We start from the raw sequence: 27,812 nt of genomic DNA on the forward strand, positions 1-27,812 counted from the left end.
AGAACAATGGATTGGTTGAGATGGAATTCAGAGACAACCTTAGGGAGAAACTTTGGATGTGTACGCAGAACCACCTTGTCATGATGAAAGACTGTAAAAGGTGGATCTGCAACCAGTGCATGTAGCTCACTGACCCTCCTGGCAGAGGTAAGAGCAATAAGGAAAAGTACCTTCAAAGTGAGAAACTTAAAAGGAGTGGTAGCCAAAGGTTCAAATGGAGGCTTCATTAAGGCGGAAAGAACCACATTGAGATCCCAGATAACAGGAGGGGCATTAAGAGGTGGTTTCACATTGAAAAGACCCTGCATGAACCTGGACACCAGGGGATGAGCTGAGAGAAGTTTTCCATGGACCGGCTCATGAAAAGCAGCAATGGCACTGAGGTGGACTCTGATGGAAGAAGACTTAAGACCAGAGTCAGACAAAGAAAGCAAATAATCCAACAATATCTCCACTGCCAGGGAAGTGGGATCAAGATGATGAAGAAGACACCAGGAAGAAAATCTCGTCCACTTCTGATGGTAACATTGCAGAGTGGCTGGTTTCCTGGAGGCATCTAAAATGGAACGAACAGGCTGAGACAAAAGAGTATCATGAGAGGTCAGCCCGAGAGATACCAAGCTGTCAGGTGCAGAGACTGGAGGTTGGGATGTAGAAGGGTCTCCTGATGCTGTGTAAGCAGAGAAGGAAACAGAGGAAGAAGAAAAGGTTCCCTGGAACTGAGTTGAAGTAGAAGGGAGAACCAATGTTGCCTGGGCCACCTCGGAGCAATCAGAATCATGGTGGCTCGTTCCCTCTTGAGCTTGAATAAGGTTCTCAACATGAGAGGCAGAGGAGGGAAAGCGTACAGGAACAGATTGGACCAGTCGAGGAGAAATGCATCCGCTGCCAGACGTTGAGGAGAGTAGAGTCTGGAGCAGAATAGGGGCAGCTGGTGATTGTGAGGAGCTGCAAAGAGGTCTATCTGCGGAGTGCCCCATTGAGCGAAGATAGACTGTAGAGTGAAAGGATCGAGTGTCCACTCGTGAGGCTGGAGAATTCTGCTGAGCTTGTCCGCCAAGGAATTCTTTTCTCCCTGAATGTAGATAGCTTTCAGGAAGAGATGGTGATTTATGGCCCAAGTCCAGATCTTCTGGGCTTCCTGGCACAAGCTGCGAGAGCCCGTCCCTCCCTGCTTGTTGATGTAGTACATCGCAACTTGATTGTCTGTGCACAGCAGGAGGACCTGAGGAAAGAGAAGATGTTGGAAGGCCTTGAGGGCATAAAACATCGCTCTGAGTTCCAGGAAATTGATGTGATGCTTCTTTTCCTGGGCTGTCCAAAGACCTTGAGTTCGGAACTCGTTCAAATGAGCTCCCCATGCATAAGGAGAGGCGTCGGTGGTGATGACTAGTTGATGAGGAGGTAGATGGAACAGAAGACCTCTGGATAGATTTGAGGATACCAACCACCATTGTAGAGACTGACGAAGAGATGATGTCACAGATATGTGTTGTGAGCAAGGATCCGTCGCTTGGGACCACTGAGTAGCAAGGGTCCATTGAGGAGTGCGCAGGTGAAGAAGTGCAAGGGGTGTGACATGGACTGTGGATGCCATGTGACCCAAGAGTATCATCATTTGCTTGGCCGAGATGGAATGTTGTGGAAGCATCTGCTGACATAGATACTGAAGAGTCTGAAGACGGTTGGATGGCAGGAATGCTCTCATGAGGAGTGTGTCCAGTATCGCTCCAATGAATTGAAGTCTCTGAGTGGGGATGAGATGAGACTTGGGTAGATTGATCTCAAATCCCAGTATTTGTAGAAATAGGATGGTTTGGTTGGTGGCCAGGAGTACTGCTTGAGTGGATGTGACCTTGATTAACCAGTCGTCCAGGTAAGGGAATACCTGAAGGTGGTGAGAGCGTAGAAATGCAGCTACCACAATAAGACATTTGGTGAATACCCTTGGAGAGGAAGCAAGACCGAAGGGCAGCACCTTGTATTGGTAATGACAATGATTGATCATGAAGCGGAGGTACCGCCTGGAGGTTATATTGATCGGTATGTGAGTGTATGCCTCTTTGAGATCGAGAGAGCATAGCCAGTCGTCTTGATTTAGAAGAGGATAAAGAATGGCTAGAGAAAGCATCTTGAATTTTTCCTTTACCAGATGTTTGTTGAGATCGCGAAGATCCAGGATTGGTCTGAGATCTCCCGTTTTTTTGGGAACTAGAAAATAACGGGAGTAGAATCCCTGCCCCTTTTGATCTAGAGGAACTTCTTCTATAGCGTTCAGAAGGAGGAGGGATTGAACTTCTTGAATAAGGAGGGCAGATTGAGGACTGTTCGAAGCAGACTCTTTTGGCAGGTTTTGGGGTGGAAGAGTCTGAAAGTTGAGAGAGTAGCCGTGGCGGATGATGTTGAGGACCCATTGGTCCGAAGTGATAACTTCCCACCGGCTGAGGAACAGAGAAAGACGACCTCCTATAGGTTGAGGCAGGAGAGCAGATATAGGAGAACTGGCTATACTTTGGAGAATTAAGTCAAAAGGGCTGTGTCTTCTGCTGTGGAGGTGGCTTCACAGGTTGCTGCTGTTGCTGTTGTCTGGGAGGCTGACGTTGTTGCTGCCGTTGACGCCTGGGTTGCTGAGCAGCTGCTGGTAATGGGCGAGCTGTGAAGCGGCGTTGATAGGTCGACTGTTGCCTAAAAGGCCTTGCTGGAGGAGGCTTTTTCTTATTTTTAAGCAGGGTATCCCAGCGTGTCTCATGAGCAGAGAGCTTTTGAGTGGTCGAGTCCATGGATTCCCCAAAGAGCTCATCCCCTAGGCACGGGGCGTTGGCTAACCGATCTTGATGGTTAACATCAAGTTCGGACACCCGAAGCCAGGCCAGGCGACGCATTGCCACAGACATTGCTGTCGCTCTGGATGTAAGTTCGAAGGTGTCGTAAATGGACCTAACCATGAACTTACGCAGTTGAAACAGAGACGACAAGCAATGGTGAAAGGATTGTTGTTTACGTTGAGGAAGGTACTTCTCAAATGAAGCCATGGTGGTAAGGAGATGTTTAAGGTAGAAAGAAAAATGAAAAGCATAATTACCAGCTCTATTTGCCAACATTGCATTTTGGTAGAGCCTCTTACCAAATTTATCCATGGCTTTACCCTCTCTGCCAGGAGGTACAGAAGCATATACACTGGCTCCTGAAGATTTTTTAAGGGTAGATTCGACAAGTAAAGATTCGTGTGGAAGTTGAGGTTTGTCGAACCCAGGAATGGGAATTACTTTATATAAAGAGTCTAATTTACGTGGGGCCCCTGGAACCGTTAAGAGAGTCTCTAAATTCTTGTAGAAAGTCTCCCTCAAGATGTCGTGAAGAGGGAGCTTCAAAAATTCCTTTGGAGGTTGGTCAAAGTCAAGGGCATCCAAAAAAGCTTTAGACTTTTTGGACTCAGCCTCCAAAGGAATAGATAAAGAGTCACACATATCTTTCAGGAAACTGGAGAAAGATGAAGTGTCATGCCTAGAGGACGGGTCAGGTACAGCAGAATCATCCTCATCTGAGGAACATTCACCTTCAGAGAGAAAAGGTTCCTCTGAATCTCCCCACAGATCAGGATCCCTGACATGGGAAGTACGGTCCCGAGACTCTGGAGTAGATGGTTCTACGTGTCGGGTTTTGCGCACCGACTTACCCGACCTCATCGATACCAAGCCAGGAGATGTAATCGGTGGCACCGGTGCCGAAGTCTGCACCGACTGATGTTGAGCTCTCGGCTCCGGTGCGAGGACTGGCATCGATACCGATGAGGTCGAGTGAAGCGGTACCGAAACAGTGGATGCAGATAGTACAGGCTGTTCCACTATCAGTACCGGCTCAGTGCGGACCGGCATCGGAAGGTTCGGTGCCAGGATAGCTGGAAGGAGCTGTTGTAATTGCTCCTTGAGCTGCACCTGGAGAATGGCCGCAATACGGTCATCAAGCGATGGCACCGGTACCGCCTTTTTCTTCTGCGGTACCTGCGGTGCCACTCGACGCCCCGGAGATGAGGAGCCCGATGTCGAGGGATTCACCTCAATAGGGGCGGAGCGCTTCCGCTGGCGTCTCACAGTCGGCAGGATTGGGCTCACTGCACTCGAGACCGGAGGACGCTCCAGCGGGGAAGGCTTCTTAGCCGGCTTACCTGAATGCTGGGACGCCGGTGCGGTGTTGCACGGCGTCGAAGAAGAGGGTGCCGACTGAACTGGTGCCGAAGCCGGAGTCGATGGAACGGGGTCGGACATCTCGGCACCGAACAGTAATCGCTGTTGTATTTGGCGATTTTTCAAGGTTCGTTTTTTAAGTGTGGCACAGCGGGTGCAGGTGGAGGCCTGATGCTCAGGACCCAAACACTGTAGGCACCAGTTGTGTGGGTCCGTGAGGGATATAGGCCGAGTACACCGCTGGCACTTTTTAAACCCTGGCTGAGGGGGCATGAAAGTAAGCACGGCTTCAGCCAAATCGAAGGCCGAGGCCTCGATGGTGGCAGAAGGCCCCGCCGGGGAAAAACCAAATTTGACGAAAAAAAAAAAAAAAGAAAAGTTTTTTGTTTTTTTTTTACAAAAATTAAAGAAAAGGAAAAAAGGCAATAAGCCGAAAAGGTTTACGCGAGCGGGAAGGCAAGTCAGAAAAAATTTTCAACAGCCGTTGAAAAACGCGTCTTCTTAGCTCCGCGGAAACTAAGAAACTGGGGACCGCGCGCCTCTGTCGGGCGGGAAGGCACTCGCGCGTGCGCGGTGCGGCCTACCAGAACTTTCCAAGTTCTTAGAGTGCAATCACTCTAAAATTGTCCGTACCGGGGCTCCGTCGGTGCCGTCACCCATCAGTCAAGAATATGCTGCCTGCTTGTCCTGGGATAAAAGACAAATACCCCCCCCCCCCTCTTTTTACTAAACCACAATAGCAGTTTTTAGCGCAGGGAGCTGCGCTGAATGCCCAGCGCTGCTCTCGACGCTCATAGGCTCCCTGCGCTAAAAACCACTATTGCGGTTTAGTAAAAGGGGACCATATTGTAAAATATAGACAGCAGATATAAATTCAGACACATTTAGATCACTAAATTTAAAATAAAATCATTTTTCCTACCTTGTCTGGTGATTTCATGAGACTCTGGTTGCACTTTCTTCTTCTGACTGTGCATCCAATCTTTCTTCCCTTCTTTCAGCCTGTATGCTTCATTTCCTCCACACCTCATTCCCTCCCCCAACTTTTTCTTCCTCTCTCCCTGACCTTTCTTTCTTTCTCTCTTCATGCCCCCTTTCTTTTTTTCTGTTTCTCTTCTTTCCTTCTGTCTCCCTGCCTGCCCCCTTTCTTCCTTTCTCCCTGCCCTTCCACAAGCCACTGCCACTGCCATAGGGGAACAGGACCCAAACCACCACCAATGGATAACAGGCCCCAAAGCCGACGCCACCCCATGCTATGCCTGCTTCGGGCCGACCAGCATTCCTCTCCCCGACATCAATTCTGCCGTCGGAGAGGAAGTTCCGCCCAGCCAGGCAGCGATTGGCTGGCCCGAACTTCCTCTCCGACAGCAGAATTGACGTCGGGGAGAGGAAGACTGATCGGCCCGATAGATCGCCAAGGCAAAGTGAGTCCTGGGTGATCGACTCACTTTGCCTTGGCGAGCTACCCGTCGATCGCGATCGACCTATTGGACACCCCTGGCCTAGACTATATAGACCTAAACAGGGCAAAAGTAAACATATGGGAAATGATCAGCTGATAATACAGAGTGTATCTTGAAAACATAAGCCGATAGTAGCTCAAAGATAAGCCGACCGGGTAGATGAAAAGTGAAACCTGGGAAAGATCTAAATTATTGTTCAAATGAGCTTCTATTAAAGCCAAAGAATAAAACCACAGCACTCGGGAAAATAAAAAAGGGAGAGTAAAATGGACTTACTGAAAAGGTCTCTGCACTGATGAGATAAACTCGTACGCAGAATAAATGTGAACACGCGACAGTGGGGCTATGATATTTGATCCGTTGAAAGAGGCGCCAAAAAAGTGTCGGCAGTGGTTTGAATGCACACTGATAGGGGAGGGGCATCGGGCTGTTAAAAAATGCTGCTTTAATAAATAAATGAAAATACTGGTGAAAAATTAAATAAAAACCCAAAACCATGATAAAATGCCGAACCTGACTGCAAGTAGTAGTGAAAGTAACATAAGGCACCTGTAGTACTGTTAGTGCCAGAACTGCTTAGAATAAAGAACTGTGCTGTACATGAGGAGAAAAAAGAAAGAATGAGGTGATAAGATGTAAAGTGCTGGCCCCTCACTGCACCGCTTGATAAAACTAAGGAGCGATGTTCTAGAGCAGGGGTGCCCACACTTTTTGGGCTTGCGATCTACTTTTAAAATGACCAAGTCAAAATGATCTACCAACAATAAAATTTTAAAAAAACCACAAAGCTCACTGTACGTATAGAAAATAATCATTCCTATTCCGGAGTTTTTTCAAAGAGGTCAAAGCAGATGACTCTATGCACTGTCACCTCAGTAACAACCATACAAAAATAGACAAATACCCACCCCCCTCCCTTTTTACTAAACCATGATAACAGTTTTTAGCGCAGGGAGCTACGCTGAATGCCCAGCGCTGCTCTCGACACTCTTAGGCTCCCTGCGCTAAAAAACGCTATTGCGGTTTAGTAAAAGGGGACCATAGTGTAAAATATAGACAGCAGATATAAGTTCAGACACATTTTGATCACTAAATTTAAAATAAAATCATTTTTCCTACCTTGTTGTTTGTTGATTTCATGAGTCTCTGGTTGCACTTTCTTCTTCTGACTATGCATCCAATCTTTCTTCCCTTCTTTCAGCCTTTATGCTTCCTCTCCTCCAGACCTCATTCCCTCCCCCAACTTTTTCTTCCTCTCTCCCTGCCCTTTCTTTCTTTCTCTCTTCATGCCCCCTTTCTTTTTTCTGTTTCTCTTCTTTCCTTCTGTCTCCCTGCCTGCCCTCTTTCTTTCTCCCTGCCTTCCCCCAAGCCACTGCCATTGGGGAACAGGCCCCCAAGCCGCCCCCGCCATCAGATAACAGGCCCCAAAGCCGCCACCGACACCCCAAGCTCTCCCTGCTTCGGGCCGACCAACATTCCTCTCCCCGATGTCAATTCTGCCGTCGGAGAGGAAGTTCCGGCCCAGCCAGGCAGCGATTGGCTGGCCAGAACTTCCTCTCCGACAGCAGAATTGACGTCGGGGAGAGGAAGGCTGATCGGCCCAAGATCGCAATCGACCTATTGGGAGAAATGCTGCCGGGTCCTGCCTTCACAGAAACAGAAAATAGGCAGGAGCCGGCAGCAAGAACAGCAAATTGTTAGCTTCACTGACCTGTCACCCACCTTAGCCCGCAGCGAACGCATGCTTCGGGGCTGTAACGTGTGCGTGCCGGCTTCCCTTCTCTTCTCCCCCCCCCGGATATAACTTCCGGTTTCGGAGGAAAGAGAAGGGAAGCCGGCACGCACACGCTACAGCCCCAGAGCATAAGTTTGCTACGGGTTAAGGCGTGAAATCTCCAAGCCAGTTTTTGTTTTTTTTAAAATGTTGAGCAGCAGCGGCAGCAGCAGAATTCAGGAGCGGATGATAGCCGGGCGGTCATCTAAATTAGCCAGGCGGACTGCCCGGCTAAAAGGCCCTAGGGAGAACACTGAGTAAACATATTAAGTTCTCTAAGTCTGTCCCCATAACATTTATGACAGAGGCCACGAACCAATTTTGTAGCAGCCTTCTGGACAGACTCCATCCTCTTTATATCTTTTTTTGAAGGTGCAGTCTCCAAAATTGTACACAGTATTCCAAATGGGGCCTCACCAGAGACTTATACAACGGCATCATCATCCCCCATTTCTTACTGGCATTTCCTCTCCTTATGCACCCAAGCATCTTCCTGACTTTGACCATCACCTTTTCTACCATCTTGAATTCATCAGACACAATCAACCCCAAGTCCCACTATCTTCCATGAACAGAAGTTCCTCACCTCCTATACTATACCATTCTCCTGGATTTTTGCAGTCCAAGTGCATGACCCTGCATTTTTTAGCATTAAATCTTAAGTTGCCAATTGCCTGATCATTCTTCAAGCTTTACCAGATCCCGCCTCATATTGTCCACCCTCTCCGGGACATCTACCCTATTACAGAGTTTGATATCATCTGCAAAGACAAACTTTGTCAGACAGTCCCTTCCACAATATCACTTACAAATATTTTAAATAGACCTAGTCCAAGGACAGATCCCTGCGGGACTCCACTACCCTTTGTCTCCTTCCACTTAATCAGTTTTAAATCCAGTTTGTCACTTTAGGGTCCATACCTCATGCATTCAGTTTATTTATCAATCTCCTGTATGGTACCATGTCGAAAGCTTTGCTAAAGTCTAAGTACACTATATCTAGCGCCCTTCCCTTATCAAACTGTTTGGTCCCCCAGTCAAATGGTTCTGTCCTTTAAAATTGCCTTGGCTATTTTTTTATTTTTTAAAATCTTTATTCATTTTCAAATCAAAACAACCAGTGCACAAAAATACATAATACAAGTAATTCCAATATAGCAGTATAATATCTAACACATAAAATTTAATAGTGTAATAACCCCCACCCATCCACCCATCCTTCATCACATTTTCAACTAAAATAGAATATACACATATTATATAACATATTATAACATATCTTATAAAACTACTCCCCAACTCCACCCTCCCCCTTGAGTGTGCTAAATACAGCTAAGAAAAAAAAGAAAAGGAAAAGAAAAGAAAAGAACTGATGACTATTCATCGCAATACTTTGCCAATGGCCCCCATATCTTTACAAAGTTATTATATGTCCTTTTTTGTATCGCTATTGCTCTTTCCATCTTAAAAATATGGCATAATGAATTCCACCAGAATGTGTGATTAAGATTCTTGTAATTTTTCCAATTATTGGTAATATGTTGAATGGCAACCCCTGTCATGACTATTAAAAGTTTGTTATTATTTGACAATATTTGGCTCTTCTTTCTCATAGCCATTCTGAATAAAACAGTATCTTAGGAAAGCACAACATGGTTTTCCAATAAAGAGTTTACTTGAGACCATATTGAATTCCAAAATAACTTGATATAGGGACAATAATAAAGTAGATGATCTAATGTCCCTGGTTCCAGATTACAGTGCCAGCATTTATTGGACTTAGAACTATCTAATTTGCCAAAAGAAAAAGTGTTACCCAAGCTCCATTCAACTAATGCACTTTGTTAGCAGAAGCAGGTCACACTGACCGTTATACAGCTACATTTGAGAAATTATAGGCACCAGGTTCTTGATTTTTCCCAATAAAGTGATCCGTCGATGCCATACTACTTTCCTGATTCTGTGTGCCTTGGCACTCTTTGTTGAACTTTGGTGGATATTAGCCTCTTCTTTGCCCCTTTATGTACAATAGAGTCACACAATCCATAACCTATTTGTAACCTGTAATCACTGACTACTCAGTGACTTCCTACCTGTTCTCATCTTGTAATTCGCTGATTGTACAGCTCTCTTTCACTGTAAACCGCCTAGAAGTCGCAAGATTATGGCGGTATAGAAAAAATAAAGCTATTATTATTATTATTTTAATAAAGGTGAAACTTGCTTGGATTATAATCAGGGATTCTTAACCTTTTAGCACTATGGCTCCTTTTTAAAAACTCTGGTGAAACCTAAAGACCCTTTCTCTGAAAAATGTATTTACAAAAATAAAATAAAAAATACATAGGTATAGATTTTACTACAAAGGAAACAAGTATACTCAACTAAGTTATCAAAACATTAGCAGCTAAAGTGTTGAAGATTACACCCTTTCAGAAGAGGTATATCACACAACCAAATGTACTTTGGTTTCGCCTTTTTAAGAGTATAACTTTAATAAACCTATCTAAAATTAAACAATTTTGGAGAGTAAAGGCCATAAAATTATTGTGGCCTACATTCATTATCGAATAAAAATCTTAATATCAGTTAGTGAAAATAGAAGTTGTAAGTTTTTTCACATCCAATTTCACACACCTGAAATCTGTCCATGGAACACAGGTTAAGAATCCTCAGATTATATAGGGTGGGAGGGGGGGGGGGGCTATTTCTGTCCTAATTTGATCCTAATGTAGTTGCACTTGGTGTGGGAGGAAGGGTGGGAAGATATTATTAATATGAAGAGGGTAAGGTTACTGGGCAAATCAATGTTGCTATGTTTTCTTGTGAGAAAATGAGTGGTTATACATAGAATTGTAAGTGGATGTGCTTAAATTGATGTTTTATGTGTTATATATTCATGTATTGCACTTTTGAAGTATGGAAAATCAATAAAGAATAATTTAAAAAAAAAAAAAAAAGATTATACTGAATTACTTCCTTAGGCTGGTTTCTCACATGTATTTTTTTCTCTTTCTAGCAGTACCAACATCTAGGGCTCCTTTTATCAAGGTATGGTAGGCGGTTAATGCGTGGAATACCGCGCATTCAACCGCCTGCCGCGCTAGTTGCTAACGCCTCCATTGACGAGGCGTTAGGTTTTTGGCTTGCCGCAGGGGTTAGCACGTGATGACACGCTAACCCCCGTAGCGTACCTTGATAAAAGGAGCCACTAGTTGTTACCTGCTCTCAAAGTAGGAAACTGAGGAGACTTTCCACAGCTGTTCAGAATACAGCACACAGCAAAACATGTTTTCCCTGGCATATAACAATTTAAGATTTGGGGTTTTTCCCCACTGCAGCGATTCAAAAAGGCAGGTCTAATGTTTAATATACAGTCTGGGCAGTCTGACACAAATAATAATTAGTTACCCATCCAATACCTAAAAAATGTTCTCAAAACACACTGCTGTAACTATAGCAACAAAATCTTCAGAAGCTTTAATTTTTTATATACTTATCAAAGGAAAACAGTCATTCGCGCTTCAAAGTCTATAATCCCTGCCATGAAGAGAACGTAGGAATACCTCTGTGGAAAGCCAACTGTGTGGGAGGCTAATTTCAGACCAAGAATTAAGAAACAGTTGCTCGCACAGAACCAATCGGCTCACAACTCTTATGACATTTGCTCTTGGGTCCATTCTCTCTCAACCTTTGTTTAAAATTTATAGCTTATATTCAGGATTTCTGTCCTGACCCAACAAAGGTGGTATTGCCTTCAAAAACCTAGGGCTCCTTTTACTAAGCTGCGTTAGGGCTTTAATGCGCAGAATAGCGTGTGATAAATTGCCGCCCGCGCTAGACCTTAATGTCAGCATTGAGCTGGCATTAGTTCTAGCCGCGCAGCATGGGTTTAGCGCACGCTAAAATGCTGCGTGCGGTAAAACCGTTAACGCAGCTTAGTAAAAGGAGCCCCTAGTCAAAAAAGTATTTAGTCAGTCCAATAAAAAGATATCATGATATCTATTTGTTTCCTTAAAAGTAGACAAAAATAGCTTTGGCACAAATTTATCCATGATATTCAAAATAAATCACATAGAAAATGGAAATTAGGGGATCCTTTTACTAAGGCGTGCTATCCATTTTAGCGCGCGCTAAACGCTAACGCGTCCGTAGAATATCATGGACGTGTTAGCGATTAGCGCACCTTAGTAAAAGGACTCCTAGGTACTCAAAAGGGGTTCATAGTCTAAAGCGCGCGAGGACAAAGGCGCGCCGACAGCTGAGCGCAGGACTTAATCGCGCCGAAGAAAAACCGTATTTTAAAGGGGGGTGTTGGTGGGGAACCCTCCCCACTTTACTTAATAGATATCGCGCTGGCGTTGTGGGGGGGTTTAGGGGGTTGTAACCAGTGTTCCAAGCGGGCGGGTGTTGTGAGCAAACTTTTTTCACTGTGAGCTAAAAATATCGGGCGCCAGCAAGTTATGAGCCAAATAAATATGTTGTCAAAGTTGCTGATACATGAGGACGAGGTATTCAAAGGAATTTTAGGCCTACACGCTAAATTAAATAACGTTAAATAATATTTTTAAGAACACAAAACAACGCATTAATTCTTGAAAGTACAAAATTCTTTATTAAGATTGTTCTCTTCTGCCTTTTTCTGATTTCCAAAAATTGTAAACACTGTCTATGTTTACATTATTTCCTGTGGCTAAATAAAGTTTGATTCTAATTAGGCATTCCAAATGTTCTACTCTTAACTTATTACGAGTCTTTGTCTTTATAGCATTCATCAAGCTAAATCCTCTCTCACAATCGGCACTTGAAGCCTGAAAGGTGCCACACACGTCTAATAGAGCATTTAGTCCACTGAACTGTTTATGCTGCTGAGCAAAATTGTACATTTCCTGAAGCGTTTGTATAGCTCCTGCTTTTACTTTTTCAGCAATAATATATTTGAACTCCGAATATTCTGAAATAAGCTGCCTTTTGAAACAATGTTCATCATCTTTGTTCATTAACAGAAAATAACGGTTAGATAATCGTGAAAATTGTTCGTTTCCAAATGTAAATTCCTCTAAGTTGGACGGATTTGAGATACAGTCTTTGTCGAAAACACGCCAGTCCTCTAATTCATTGTCAGGAAATCTTTTGTCCATATGATCACAAGTTTGTGTAATAAATGTAAGAATATGATCTGTTTTAATTACAGAATTACAAGATGAAATGAGAGTTTCAACATTTTCATTGAAATGTGGTTTTTCTCCCAGATATTGAGATCTGAGTTTCCTTAATTTGGCTTTAGTGAACTGGAATGCATACAAAGGTGCCAAACAACTCTTCTGAAGAAGCTTACACAGTGATCCAAGCTCCTCAAGAACATCGCAGAGAATAAATAGCGCAACTTTAAATTCCAGATTACTCAATTTAGTAAGGCAGTATTTGTGCACGGGATCATTGTCTTCTTCCACCTGTTCTTGACAATATTCTAACAGGATGTTATAATTTCTAACCACTGCACTTACAGCAAAGTGCCGAGACAGCCACCTAACATCATGTATAGCTTTAAATGAAATGACATCTGAGTCTGCAGCATTAGCAATATCCTCCAGTTTGGCTTTTCGTACGCTCGATCTACTGAAAATCGTATACACGGTGCGTATTAGAGTTTCGATCTCTTTCATGAATGGGATCGTTTTCCATGCATCGTCTATGCCTAGATCTTCGCGGTGAGCTACACAGTGTTGCTCTAGAAGATGAGGAACTGATTGACGTAACTTTGCAGCTACACCATTATGCTTCCCAAGCATGACTGATGCTCCATCGGACGTGAACATGACCATACGACTGAAATCTAAATCGTTCTCACTATAAAACTGCTTTATAGCATCAACTATAGCTGTGCTGTCACAAGCAGTTAGATGTTTGATGCCAGCAAAAACTGTCTCATGAATGTTGCTGCCACTTCTTCTAAATTTAATGTATATTATGAGCATTTTCGAAACAGAAATATCAGTACTTTCATCAATTATTAGGGTATGAAAAGGAGACCTCCGGATTTCTGTAAATGTTTCCCGTTTAACAATGGCATTTATGCAGTCAAGGAACTCGAAAGCATAGTTTTTGCTTCTCCAGCTATTTTTACGTATTTAGCCATGTGATTGTGAATTTCCTGGACGGATAGCATGGACGAATTCAACTTTACCGCTAGCAATATATTATCAATTAAAATGTTAACTCCCTCTGGACTTGATTTATATCTCTGTGCGTATTCGATTCTGTTGTTCCGACTATCGGGAGTTTCTTTCAAGAAATTCATTAGAAAACCTCGGCTTTGATTGTGAAGCTTTTGAACCGCTTCTAAATGAGAATTATGATTCAGATGACGCTTTAAATAATCAATTTTCCACTCAGACCAAGTCTTCCCTGTGCTCCATTCTCCGTTAACACCTGCTTTTCGGCATAGGGAGCAAATTAATGCGTGTCGCTATATTCGAATATTTCTTTCATCGCCACTGTTTTCCGTCCACTCGCGTGCGGCAACGTGGTGTCAACCAAAAACTCGGTCAGCCATTCCTTCTTAAATTGGCTGCGCTTTTTCTTTGTGCTGCTACCAAACTCTTCATTCTCTTTACGCTTCGACATTTTCGAATGGATTTAAAAATTATTTGACTGAATCTATGGAAGATCGCAAAAGAAAGTTTATGCACACGCTTCAAACGATCGAAACTTGAAAAGAACTTGCTTCATGCATGTATAGATAAACAATGGCGCTCGTGCGGCCTCAGTTTTGTAGCGCATTACTAATTTACTAGTAGTAGTACCGTGTTTCCCCGATGATAAGGCAGGGCCATCAAATAAGACAGCCCCCCCTTTTTAGACAAAAATATAAAATAAGGCACCCCCGCAAATAAGCCACCCACCGATACCTGCGCTTACCCGAATCGAGTGGTACGGTGGGTGACTTCATGTGGTGCCTAGTGCAGGAAATCACTCGCGTCTGCTCTGACCGCCTCTTCCTGCACGAAGTCGGGCCTTATCCAATCAGGAGCTGCATGTCAAAGCAGCTCCTGATTGAATAAGACCCGGCTTCTTGCAAGAAGAGGCGGTCCGAGCGTACGCGAGTCCGGCTGCCTCTCCTTGTTGGCGAGCTGAGCGTACCGTCGGGATCGACCCCCCGCACACCCTAGGTACGCCTCTGCAAGTCTTGCCTTGCCCGGATTTGCCGCTCTCTTCCGGTGTTACTCCCCCCCCCACCCGACTCTCCTCTCGCCGCCCTGCCATCTGCCGTACGCCTCTTCCGATCGCCCCCTCCCTGCTCGCACCCCCACCCCGACGTCCGATTCCTCCCCCAGCCTCCCCTTACCTTTGCGACGCGTTACATGGACTGCCAGCTTGCTGGGGCCAGCTGAGCCTGCCTGCAAGCACGTGTGTGCGCTGTGACGAGAAACTTGTGCGCTGCGATGTAATATTTTGTGCGCCAGCGCACGCCAGCGCAGCTTAGCGGGAACACTGGTTGTAACCCCACCTCATTATACTGGAAACTTAACTTTTTCCCTGTTTTTTAGGGAAAAAGTTAAGTTTTCAGTATAATGTGGGGCGTTACACCCCCCCCACACCCCCAACATGGCAGTGTGAGGCAGCGCGATCCCTATTAAGTAGAGTAACAGGGAAAAAGTTAAGTTTCCAGTAAAATGAGGGGAGTTACAACCCCCCACGTCACCAGCGCGATCTTTATTAAGTAAAGTGGAGGGATTCCCCACCAACACCCCCCGTCGGAGCCCTTTAAAATACGGTTTTTCTTCGGCGCGATTAAGCCCTGCATTCAGTTGTCAGCGCGCCTTTGTCCTCGCGCGCTTTTGACCCGTCACTCTCAAATTACAAGAACAGACCATACACTGACAGGCATGCTGAAAAATCCCAGCTATTCAATAGCAATGAGCAATTTTGGTTCATTTTCAGTTTGGTCATTTTTCCTTATTTTTGGATTCCCCCCCCTCCCCCCGTTTATTTCATTGCATTTATTGACTTCTATTCCACCTAAACCTTTCAGTTCTAGGATGAATACAATTTGATTATTTGGACATCTCTAAAGAATTACCGTTTAGCATTTAAGACAGTATTGTTCAAGCGTGAGATCACCGAGGACAGTGTTTTGCTATTCTTCTAAAAGGTTCTATAATCCGATGCAATAGTTAAGATTTTGGCGACTTCTACATCTATCTTTGCTGCTTGAAATGCCAGTAAACTGTCTAGCACTGTGTTTCAATAAAACTTTTAAAATATGCATTAAAACTGAGGAATATGCATTAAAACAGAGGACAATCCTAAATCGATTGAGGATAATCCAAAACACAGATGTCCAATTGATTTTTGGTTTAAAAAAAAAAAAACCCACGATCATGTCAGCCCGTATTACCGACTATTACACTGGTTAACTGTAGAAGCAAGAGTATTATTCAAGTTTGTCTGTATTTGTTTTAAATTAATCTCGGTATTGTCTCCAATCTATCTTTTCCCTCACTTTGAGTTATATAGGTCGATGAGGGAAACCAGAAGATTTCAATTATTTACCTACCCTACGGTAAAAGCTTGCCGATATAAGACTTTTCTAGACAGGACACTGGCGTTTCAAGCAGGCAAATTGCAATCTTGGTTAGGTGAATGCATCCATCATGCTATGTCTTATTGTTCTTTTTGAAAATCAGTTAAGACTACTTTGTTTGACAAATTTATTATCTAACTTAGGAGTTTTTAAGATGGTAACTGGTTTGCGAGTGTTTTGCAAGATGAGCATTTGCAAAATCTGTGCCTCGCAAACTGAGCATTGACTCGATTTGCAAGTGTGTCCCCCCCTCCCCCCCCAAGATCCGGCATCCACCGCTGCTTGGAAGCTGCTATAGCTCAATAAGTAAAAGCCCAGTGCTCATCTTCCAGAGGTCATGGATTCGAATCCCAACCAGCTCCCCCAGCACACATTTTAATTGTGGCATTCTACCTTGCAGGTGCACCTTGATGATCTCACAATGAGGTCACCATTGTGCAGCTGCAAACCTCCATTTGCAATGAAGTAGAAGCCATGCTAAGGTCTGTATCTGCATACATAACTTCATTTGCAAAAGGTTAAAACTAGAAAAAACAATCTATAAATTTTCGTCATGTGTTTTATTTGCTTTTTCAAGAATGACCTCATTGGAGCAATCTTTAGTGAGAAAAAAAGGGTAGCTTTTTAGCAAGAAACATAAAGCTGTATTTTTCATGTGCTGTGTTCAGTTAATTCAGGGGTCTCAAAGTCCCTCCTTGAGGGCCGCAATCCAGTCGGGTTTTCAGGATTTCCCCAATGAATATGCATTGAAAGCAGCGCATGCACATGGATCTCATGCATATTCATTGGGGAAATCCTGAAAACCCGACTGGATTGCGGCCCTCAAGGAGGGACTTTGAGATCCCTGAGTTAATTGATCTTTTCCTCTAAATTAGCAAATACCATTACTGTTTGCCCAGAAAAATAGAAGGTTTTACATGCAATATCTGTATTGATGGGCCCTGTTTATATGAAGGCTTATTAAATGTATTTTGAGCTTAATAAAGCAAAAATAAAAACCCAGAGAGCTATTTAGCAGATCACATTAAGGACGTCCAAACTGTGCCTAAGTTCTGTCCATAGAAATCAGGTCTATCTGAAGCCTAAACTATGCTCTAAAGTAGACTTCCTTACAATGCCTATAAGACCTAGTTTCACAATTGCTATGCAGCTTGCTAGCTCACTCTTTAGCACACTGGTTAAACCACCAGCCTTCTACCCTAATGTTGCTGGTTTGAATCCCCGTCACTCTGTCTGATAGAAGAGAAATCAATAAAAGCATTAAATAGATCCAACTCCTAGTATTATAATTATAATGAAAAACAGCATAAAATTGCCATTCTAAAAACATAATAAGAAAATATTATAACGTTAAGAACATTGTTTGGACGTCTAAATCTCACCTAAAAATTGATTCTCTAAAGGACGCCTAAAAAGTTAGACGTCTAAACCAGTGGTTCCCAACCCTGTCCTGGAGGAACACCAGGCCAATTGGGTTTTCAGGCTAGCCCTAATGAATATGCATGAAGCAAATTTGCATGCCTATCACTTCCATCATATGCAAATCTCTCTCATGCATATTCATTAGGGCTAGCCTGAAAACCCGATTGGCCTGGTGTTCCTCCAGGACAGGGTTGGGAATCACTGGTCTAAACAGTGCTGAACGCTGTTGAGCGCGATTCTACAAAGGATGCCTAACTTAGACATCTAAATGGCGCCCAACTTTAAACGCGTTTTGCAGAATCAGGGCCTCAGAACATATTTAAGACACTAGAACTCATTGCCAAATGATGTGGAAAAAGGTAAGCATAGTTAGCTTAAAAAAATGTTTGGAAAAATTCCTGGAGGGAAAAGTCCATTAACTATTATTTAGACAGACCTTGGGAAAGCCCTGCTTATCCCCAGGATTGGTAACATGGAAGCTATCTAGTTTTTGGGATCCGGCTAGGTGCTAGTGACCCTGTGCTAAATAGACATTTGCTGTGTCCCAGTAGGGCAATTCTTATGTTGTTATACCTGGAACTAGGAAAAGGCACCTACCCTTGAGTCTTCTGGTGCCAGTCTTCACGAATGAGGTTGCTTGTATGTATCACAACCCGAAGGCCTTCTTTGTATAACAGAATCATCATCTTCCTGCCAAGAGACAAGACTATAATATACCACGATAACATGCATACAATGTGCTCTAGATAAAAGAGCAGCTTAGATGAATGGTATTAATAAACAGAGTCAAGAAAACATAAGTGTGAAGAGCTGCACCTTTCTTCATCTTTAGTAAAATGAGCTACAGTGCCAACTAATTCATCCCCCCACTCAACTTCACAATATCTCCTGGACAGCCGACATTCGAACCCAGTTTCTGATACTGTATTTCAATACTTTGCAACTTTTCTCATCATTAGAGACTAGGTAGTCACTACCTTGACAACTTTATCTCATTACTTGTGACTAGGATGTCATTATCTTTGCCTTTTTTTTCCCTCCTCCCATTGCTTCTGCTTGGGAAGGCATCACCTTGCTATTTTGCTCTATTGATTATGACTAGTAAGTCATAATCTTCAACTTAGTACTTCTTAACCTTGATTTCTTCTTTTTGTGTCTTTAACTTATCCTTTTGTTCTTATCCTGTTTTTACCTCAAGATATTGTAACTCTTTCCTCCCCTTTACTGTCCTTTTGTGTCTAGTATTGTAAATTGTACTATGTACATTTCTCTTGTTTTGTTTATTGATTTTAATTACTGACCATTGTTTTTATTTATTGTAAACCGCTTTGATTTGACTCTTTTGTTAAAAATGGCACTATATCAAATAAAATAACTGTAACTAAGCAGAAGACAAAAGGGAATTTTAATTAAAACATGTCCCACCCAATGTTCCCTCTAAGGATTGATGAGGTGTGTGCAAAAAAAAATATGCATGAGCGACATACTCCACAAATTTATGAGAAGGCGCGGAGGACGCATTTTTAAACAAATGTAGTTTATCCTTGTACTCCTTATGTATTTTTTTTGTACTTAAATCTTTTATTGATTTTTCAATTTAAATTTCAAGTATTACACTTGTACAGAAAGCAATAATAGAATAGATATCAATTATACAGTAAATATAACTCACAAATTAACAAATTTTACTATTTATGCTCAAGTCCTCAACTTAGGATCCAAGAGTCAAAGAAAATTGGCGAAAAATAGAAGAAATTAATAATAATACATAAGAAACTGAAAGCTATAGCACTGAAATGAGGTCATCAATAATCAAATTTAGGGTTCAAAGGTTGTTGCATTCAGACGAGACATTGCCACAAAGTTTGTCAATTGGGATGGTTCAAAAAACACATATTTGAGAGTACGGTAACACACAATACATTTACACGGATGTCTCAAATAAAAAGTCGCCCCCAAGGATAAAACCCCAGGTTTCAAAAGAAGAAATTCACGGCGGCGCCTTTGCGTCTCCCATGCCAAGTCTGGAAACATTTGTATTTTGTGACCAAGGAAACTTTTCTGTCTATTTTTAAAGTAAAGTTTTAACAACCAGGTTTTATCAATTGGCAAAGCCAAAGTAATAATCATAGTGGCTGATGATGTTAAGTCCTTCTCAGATGTCTCTAAGATTTGTGAAATATTTAAGGGTTCTCGGTCTGGAGATTTTACTTTTTGTTGTTAGTTTTGTTCTTTATCAGGCAAATAATAAACCCGTGAAAATGGTGGTAATGAATCTTCAGGTATTTCCAAAGTTTCCACTAAATATCTCTTAAGCATATCTCTGGGTGTTACCAGATCAAGTCTTGGAAAATTAATTAATCTTAAATTGTTACTACGTGAATTGTTCTCAAGCATTTCAATCTTCTTCCTTAGGTTAATATTATCTTTAACTAAAGTCTCTTGCAATTGTTTCGATGTTATAATTTCCTTTTCTATTTTCTGAATGGATGATGTTAGAGGTATTCATTTCTTTTCTTAAGTCCTTCAATTCTTTATTATGTTCCTTAATTTTCCCTTCGATTTGTTGAAAAGTAGGAGTTATATTTTTAACAAAACCAGCCATTAAGTCCCAAATGGAATCTAAAGTCACTTCAGCAGGTTTAATCAATACAATTGGAGTTTGTGTGAATGTGAAGTGCTCACCGTTCTGAAGATTTCCTTCGGGGCTTGTCTTCTGTCCTTCCCCCTCATATTGAGATGTTACTGCCCCAGATATCTCCATGGGGACCCTTGCAGTGAGAGCCCCAGCCTCCAAGCTCTCCAGAAGATCCTTCCTTGCCTCTGGAGAGGAGAAAACCTCAGAATCCGGGGTTTCTCCACCCCTGGGAGAGCTGGTAATCTGAGGCTGCGGGGGTGGTGCCCTAACATCGGGGCTTAGAGTAGTGTCGGGCCCAGGAGTGTTCACCGTGGGTTCGCCTCCCTGTGTCCTCAGCAGGCCGCCGTCCGATGTTGCAGTGACCTCCTGCATACGCCGCAGAAGATCTTGGATATTACTAAGAGCGGGGGCTCCAGGACGCCGCGAGGCAGAAGCGGCACTCCGGCCCCGTCTCTTAGGCATCGCGGTAAGCAAAGTACCGCTAGAATTATTCAAAACCGACACTGTTCTGGGACGAGCAACTCAGCGCGTCCTGCTCTCAGTCGCCATCTTGGATCTAATTTTTTTTTCCTCCTTATGTATTTTTAATCATCTATGGATATGTTTGTATGTTTATTGTTCAAATGGTTTTACTTATTTCCCCAAATTTATTTTTGTTATACGCATTGAAAATATTTGATATTGCGTTTAAATCAAAATCTCAATAAACTTGAAACTAGTGCCTGTGAGATTGTGGGAGGGTTAAATACTCAAAACTTAGAAGAATAACAATTTACTTAAAGTTTTTGCTTCACCAGCTTTCTGGTATCTTTACATACAGTGGCGTACCTAGCATATGTAACACCCAGGGCCCATCATTTTTTGGCACCCCCCCCAATCTGTACGAAAAACATGATTTTTAGTAACAAGCCAAACGTCACACATGAGTACCTAGGAAAAGGCAGCATCTTACATATTGCAGTGAGCAGTACATCAATACACCCATTGTAAAACTAAACAAGCCAGACCAGCACAGATCAATCCTACACCGTCAATTCTAACAGAAAACCATGTCTTTCGAACACACAGAAGGGTTATTCCATGTCAAGTGATCAAGGGCTCCCTGCATGACCATCACGGATTTTGATAAAACTTTATGCACAAAGTCCCACATGCATCAAACGAACTTTGGTAAAGTTTTAGTTTTGCCTGTGGAATATTCGTGGAGATATAGCCATTTGTTTGACCCCATACTGCAATGACATACAGTACGACAGTGACATTCTGACAACTTTGAGACACAATATCTCACGAGCTATGTTTCAAAAAAAACTGAAATTTAGCTACCCTGCATAACTTTTGGAGCTCTATTCAGTGCTACCAATAATAATTTTTGTTGAGCACTGAGTGAATGGCTGAATTACAGTAAACTTGGCCGAAAAAATTAGTGCTCCAGAAAAAGTCAAAGTTTGATATTACTTAGCTCCTACAATAATTGAGTAATAAATGCGAAATTTGGCGCATGTCTCAGTACAACGTTGTTTTCAAAAGTACAATTTCAATCTCCAAGCTCTTTCCATTAGTTTACAAATTAAGTGTAAAATTGCTAATTTGTGTAAAAAGGCCAAAAATAGGGTATTTTCAGCCTGCTTTTACAGAAAAATACCTTTCAGAAACTCTTTCAAATCAGTCTCATTAGAAAGAGCATATTTCAAACCCCCTAGAAAAGTGGGCTTCATTTTTCAACGCAGGTTAACAATGCCCGAAAAAGGGGGACAAAGTTGGGAGATGTCACCATGGCAACGGCCTACGTTTCAACTTACAATTATGTCACTTTTCACACTGTTTTTCCCTGTTTATTTTTACTCAAGCTTTGGGTACAATTATAGTGTTCTTAATTAATGATTATTCCTAACTAGAAATTGAGGTGATAATTTCGTTGCATGCAGATCACAAATTACAACTTGCTTTCTTTTTCAGATCCACATTATTATTAATTCAGTTTAAAATGGATGCCAACTAATCGATGCCAACAAAGTGGACTTCACTTCGGCTTGGGAACCATATAAGATACCCAATTTAGGCTTGGGAACCTAGGATAAGACACCCTAATCATTGGCTTTGGAACCAGAAAGATACCAACAAAAAGGCTTTGGAACCTTGACAAAGAAACCAAATGCGAGGCTTGGGAACCTGGACGAAGTGGCCCACCCGTGGCTGGTATTGCACAGCTATCGGGCGTGACCCCTATGGCGATGGGGTTGCCAGTTCAAACTCTTGAACTGGTAGTGACAATGTCACCATGGACCAACGCAATAGAGTAGTAGTAATACTACGTCAATACAAAACTGTAACTTTAAAAATGACAGAACTATGTTGAAATAGAGGTTGTTGCCGTGGCAACGTCTCCCAACTTTGTCCCCCTTTTTCAGCCATTGTTAACCTGCGTTGAAAAATGAAGTCCACTTTTCTAGGGGGTTTGAAATATGCTTTCTAATGAGACTGATTTGAAAGAGTTTCTAAAAGGTATTTTTCTGTAAAAGTAGGCTGAAAATACCCTATTTTTGGCCTTTTTACACAAATTAGCAACTTTACACTTAATTTGTAAACTAATGGAAAGAGTTTGGAGGTTGAAATTGTACTTTTGAAAACAACGTTGTACTGAGACATTATGCGCCAAATTTCGCATTTATTACTCAATTATTGTGGGAGCTAAGTAATGTCAAACTTTGACTTTTTTTGGAGCACTAATTTTTTCGGCCAAGTTTACTGTAATTCAGGCATTCAATCAGTGCTCGGCAAAAATTGTTATTGGTACCAATGAACAGAGCTCAAAAAGTTGTGCAGGGTAGCTAAGTTTCAGTTTTTTTGGAAACACAGCTCGGGAGATATTGTGTCTCAAAGTTGTCAGAATGTCATTGTCGTACTGTATTTCATTGTGGTATGGGGTCAAACAAATGGCTATATCTCCACAAATATTCCACAGGCGAAACTAAAACTTTACCAAAGTTCGTTTGAGACATGGTGGACTCTGCATATGAAGTTTCATCAAAATCCGTGATGGTCACGCAGGGCACTTTCCAAGTATCTGATCACTTGACATGGAATGACCCAGAACACAGAAAACACCTTCGCCTAGTATGGAATATGTCATCACAAACTAACCCCTCCCCCTTTTACAAAACTGTAGTGTGGATTTTAGCCACGGTGGTAACAGCTCTGACGCTCATAGAATTCTGAGCATCAGAGCTGCTACCACCACGGCTGGCGCTAAAAAACGCTCCACGGTTTTGTAAAAGGGGGGATAAAATAGAAATACACAGCTTCAACGTTCTAGCTCAGAGGTGCCCAAACATTTTGGGCTTGCGAGCTACTTTAAAATGACCAAGTCAAAATGATCTACCAACAATAAAATTATAAAACACAAAGCACACTATACGCTGAGAAAATGTTAATTATCCTTCCTATTCTGGGTTTTTTTCAAAGAGGTCAAGGCAGTAACAACCATACAAAAATAGTCAAATATATCCCCCTTCCTTTTTATTAAACCATACCTCAGTAACAACCATACAAAAATAGTCAAATATATCCCCCTTCCTTTTTATTAAACCATACCTCAGTAACAACCATACAAAAATAGTCAAATATATCCCCCTTCCTTTTTATTAAACTACAATAGCAGTTTTTAGCGCAGGGAACTGCGCTAAATGCCCAGCGCTGCTCTCGACGCTCATAGGCTCCCTGCGCTAAAAAACACTATTGCGGTTTAGTAAAAGGGGGCCATAGTGCAAAATATAGACAGCATATATAAATTCAGACACATTTTGATCACTTAAGTTTAAAATAAAATCATTTTTCCTACCTTGTCTGGTGATTTCATGAGTCTCTGGTTGCACTTTTATCTTCTGACTGTGCATCCAATCTTTCTTCCCTTCTTTCAGCCTGTATGCTTCCTCTCCTCCAGACCTCATTCCCTCCCCTAACTTTTTCTTCCTCTCTCCCTGCCCTTTCTTTCTTTTTTCTCTCTTGATGCCCCCTTTCTTTTTTTCTGTTTCCCTTCTGTCTCCCTGCCTGCCCCCTTTCTTTCTTTCTTTCTCCCTACCCTCCACAAAGCCACTGCTGCCACCATCGGGGGAAACAGGCCCCAAAGCCACCGCCGCGGCTGCCCCAATCTCTCTCTGCTTCCCCTGACGTCAATTCTGCCATCGGAGAGGAAGTTCCACCCAGCCAGGCAGCGATTGGCTGGCCCGAACTTCCTCTCCGACTGCAGCCTTAGGAGGGGTGCACAGCTGGGGCGGACCGCCCCCCCCTCCTTGGTACACCACTAAAGACGTGGCAGCGGCTCCTCTCACGAATCTCCAGCTGCGTCGGAAGTCCGATGCAGTCGGGGATCTTAAGAGGAGCCGCCGCTGCATCTTTCAACTTTAAAATACACTAAGGCCGCCGCCGCTTCCTCTCACCTTCGCCCGCCCTCGAGTGAGCGACAGGAGACAACATATGAGCGAAGCCACTGAAAATAGTGAGTGATCATTCATGCGCTCAGCTTAGAGGGAACACTGGCTCCCATCCAACTTGTTTAACTGAGGAGTCAAAGCAAAATCCTAGCCAACAGATTTGGGAAATAAATGACAATAAGTACCACCACCACAGCTGAAAAGGAGCACCTGAAATGTGCTCCCGTACAATTACACCAAAAAGGGCACTGAGGAGATAGGAAAATCGTATTTAAAAGCCAATGTGTTCATAAAAAAAAAAAGAACCCCCACCACCACACACACACATATATATATTTTTTAACATTTCAGTCCAAAAGCATACAACCATTTATGCAGAACATTATGGAAGTCATTTCAAAATGGTTAGTGTGAGCTACTTGCGTAGGATCCATTTACAGTATTTCTTTAGGACTTATGGCAGAGAGCACACACTAACCATTAGTAAACGGCCCCATTTCCCTTTTTATCAGACAGACACATGAAGCAAAATGTTCAACTTTAAATACAAATAGGGCATGACATTAAAATTGTGTGTCATTTCTGCTAATAAATTAGTGGCCAGAATATCACAAAGGAGTCCATTACAATCCTGAAAATGGGACAATAGTACACTGGCACTTATTTTCACAAGGTTGCCTTAGAAACAAGGACTTGAGAAGGAAAGACCCCGAGGGAGGGGGGGGGAATAGAGCTCATTTCCACTGCCTAGAAAGAAATACATGAAAGGGCCACAAGACTTAATACAAAGTTCTCAAAGTTTGAGGTCAGATAGGAGATTCCCCTACCCCGAAGTCTTTGAAAATTGGAACCAAAATGGAAATGTAGACTAGAATCACCATTTTAATCTCAGCCAGATTTTTAGGTGACATTATTTCCTTCCCTATCGTTTTTTTCCATATTCGTCTCATTTACTGTCACATATTGTATTTCTTCCCCCATTTCCCTTTTGGGTTTGTTTATGTCTAGTAATTAGTCTATGTAAATGATGTTGTCTCCCCATACTGAGAGATGTATTACGTGTTTTTAGATCTGTTCATCGCTTTGTATAAAGATAAGCGATTCATCAAATTTTAATGAAACTTGAACCTGTTCATCTACCAGACCACAAAAAAGTCTTCTGAAAGGGCTCAATAGACATTACAAAAAAAAAAAAAGAAAATATTATGCCACACCTCTGGCGTTTTGGCTTCTTCACTCTGTTCTATAGATTTCTTTATAAAAACAATTAATATAATTAATTAAGACTTCTAATTTTCAGTTTGATCAAACATATTACAGTACTGTATGATGATTTAAACAGACTAATTTCCAAATATTGAGGAGCACATAAGACACATTACAGGCATGAAAAATCAATTATTTAGGGCTCCTTTTACTAAGGTGTGCTAGCGTTTTTAGCACACACAGGATTTTAGTGTGCGCTAAACCCGCGCTACGCTTCTAGAACTAACGCCAGCTCAATGCTGACGTTAAGGTCTAGCGCGCAGGGCAATTCAGTGCGTGCTATTCCGCGTGTTAAAGCCCTAACGCACCTTTGTAAAAGGAGCCCTTAGTCACAAATACACACACCAGGTCAGGTATACTCTACACATGCATTCATTCTGACGGTCAGGGATATTTTGTTTCTCCTAGCTCTTAGGACAGAATATTTCTCCTGCAGATATTAGTGCTAGAAGAAATAAATACAACTACTGCCAGGTCACTGGCTAAACCATAAGCAAGGCCACCAGTAGGTCAAGGAAAATTATATTACATTGAAAGGAATTGCTTTAAACTCAATTCTTGCTAAACGCTTCTGGAGCTTCAGAGACAGGCTCACTCCATCTCACATTCTTCACAGCTCCATTTCTGAACCATCTACTGAGGTCTAAGACAGACAGCCTGGAGCCTTGATTCAATATATACATAGCATAAGAATATAGCAAATGTCAGCAGATCAAGACCTGCACAGTTCTTCATACAGATTCAAAAAACAAAGAAGATGTCATATAAACTAAGAAAATAATGAATACCCAGAACAAAAAAGTGCAGAACATTCAGAAAAATATGCTGAACTCTGAAAGGCAGATACTGATTCACTAAAATGCATTTCTGTGTACACAAGTATAAAGTCTGGGTAACTTTTACCCAAAGACTTTACCTCAATTTTTAAAGGGAAAAACTTCCCTTTGAAAAAGTGACTGGGAAAAAGGATTGACGCAATTTGCAGCTGCTGTTCTGGGGCGGGCATTTCCCCTGGTAAAATTATATGCATACTTTTGGAAGAACAAAGAAAGTGTACTTAAAAACACAATTCCCACCTCCATCCTGCCCACAAGAATGCTTATTCTCCATCAAGCTACATATCAGTACAGTTTTGAAAAAGCCAATTTCTGCAAACAAACATCTGCTTTACACACAGAAATGCTTCAGAAAATTATCTTTTAAAAAAAGTATGTTAGATACATTGTAGTGGAGAGACAAGTAGGCAACGAATCCAGTGGAACAAAGCAGAGACAGCCTGGCCTTCAAATCACACTTTAATAGAAACCAATAGTAAAGAACATGCATAAAAACATCTTGTCAATCATAAAAACAACTGGCAAATCATGGACTTACACGGACTGTGTTTCAGCTAAACCACCTGCATCAGGAGTCCCTATTTAGTTACAAACCAAAAATGAAAGCCAGGTCCTTAAGGATAATTGACCACAGTACGCTATGATCCCTCTCAAAGAAAAGGAACACTGTAGGCCCTGCCCCCACCTCCACAAAAATAGGATTTACAAAAGGATGTTAAAAATAAGTTTTAATCGTATGTTTGCTTCAGTAATACACATTTCTGAAGTCAAAAGTACTTGCATTATTAGCCATGTCGATGCATGTTCTATCCCATGTCCCTATCCCAGGCCCTTTTGAATTCAGACACAATCTCTGTCTCCACCACTTCTTCTGGGAGACTGTTCTATACATCTACCACCCTTTCTGTAAAAAAGTATTTCCTTAGATTATCCAGAGCCTATCATCTCTTAACTACATCCTATGCCCTCTCATTGCAGAGTTTCCTTTCAAATTAAAGAGACTCGACTCATGCGCATTTCCATCATATCTCCTCTCTTCCACCTTTCCTCCAAAATATACAGATTGAGATCTTTAAGTCTGTCCCCATACGCCTTATGATGAAGACCACATACCATTTTAGTAGCCGTCCTCTGGACCGACTCGATCCTTTTTATATCTTTTTTAAGTTGTGGCCTCCAGAATTGTACACAATATTCTAAATGAGGTCT

At 42.2% G+C, this 27,812-nt stretch overlaps 1 protein-coding gene across 2 annotated transcripts in view; it reads right to left on the bottom strand.

The window, feature by feature from the left end:
• TDP1 (tyrosyl-DNA phosphodiesterase 1) overlaps positions 1-27,812 on the bottom strand; it is a 172,985-nt gene that overhangs the window by 115,724 nt on the left and 29,449 nt on the right. For both annotated transcript variants that reach the window (XM_033952485.1, XM_033952484.1), the window contains one exon: positions 18,028-18,120. In XM_033952485.1, coding sequence (XP_033808376.1) covers positions 18,028-18,120 — 93 coding nt within the window. The remainder of the gene's footprint in view (positions 1-18,027; positions 18,121-27,812) is intronic.

This window comes from Geotrypetes seraphini, chromosome 7 (assembly GCF_902459505.1).
Source record: "Geotrypetes seraphini chromosome 7, aGeoSer1.1, whole genome shotgun sequence".
In the NCBI taxonomy this organism is placed as follows: Eukaryota; Metazoa; Chordata; class Amphibia; order Gymnophiona; family Dermophiidae; genus Geotrypetes; species Geotrypetes seraphini.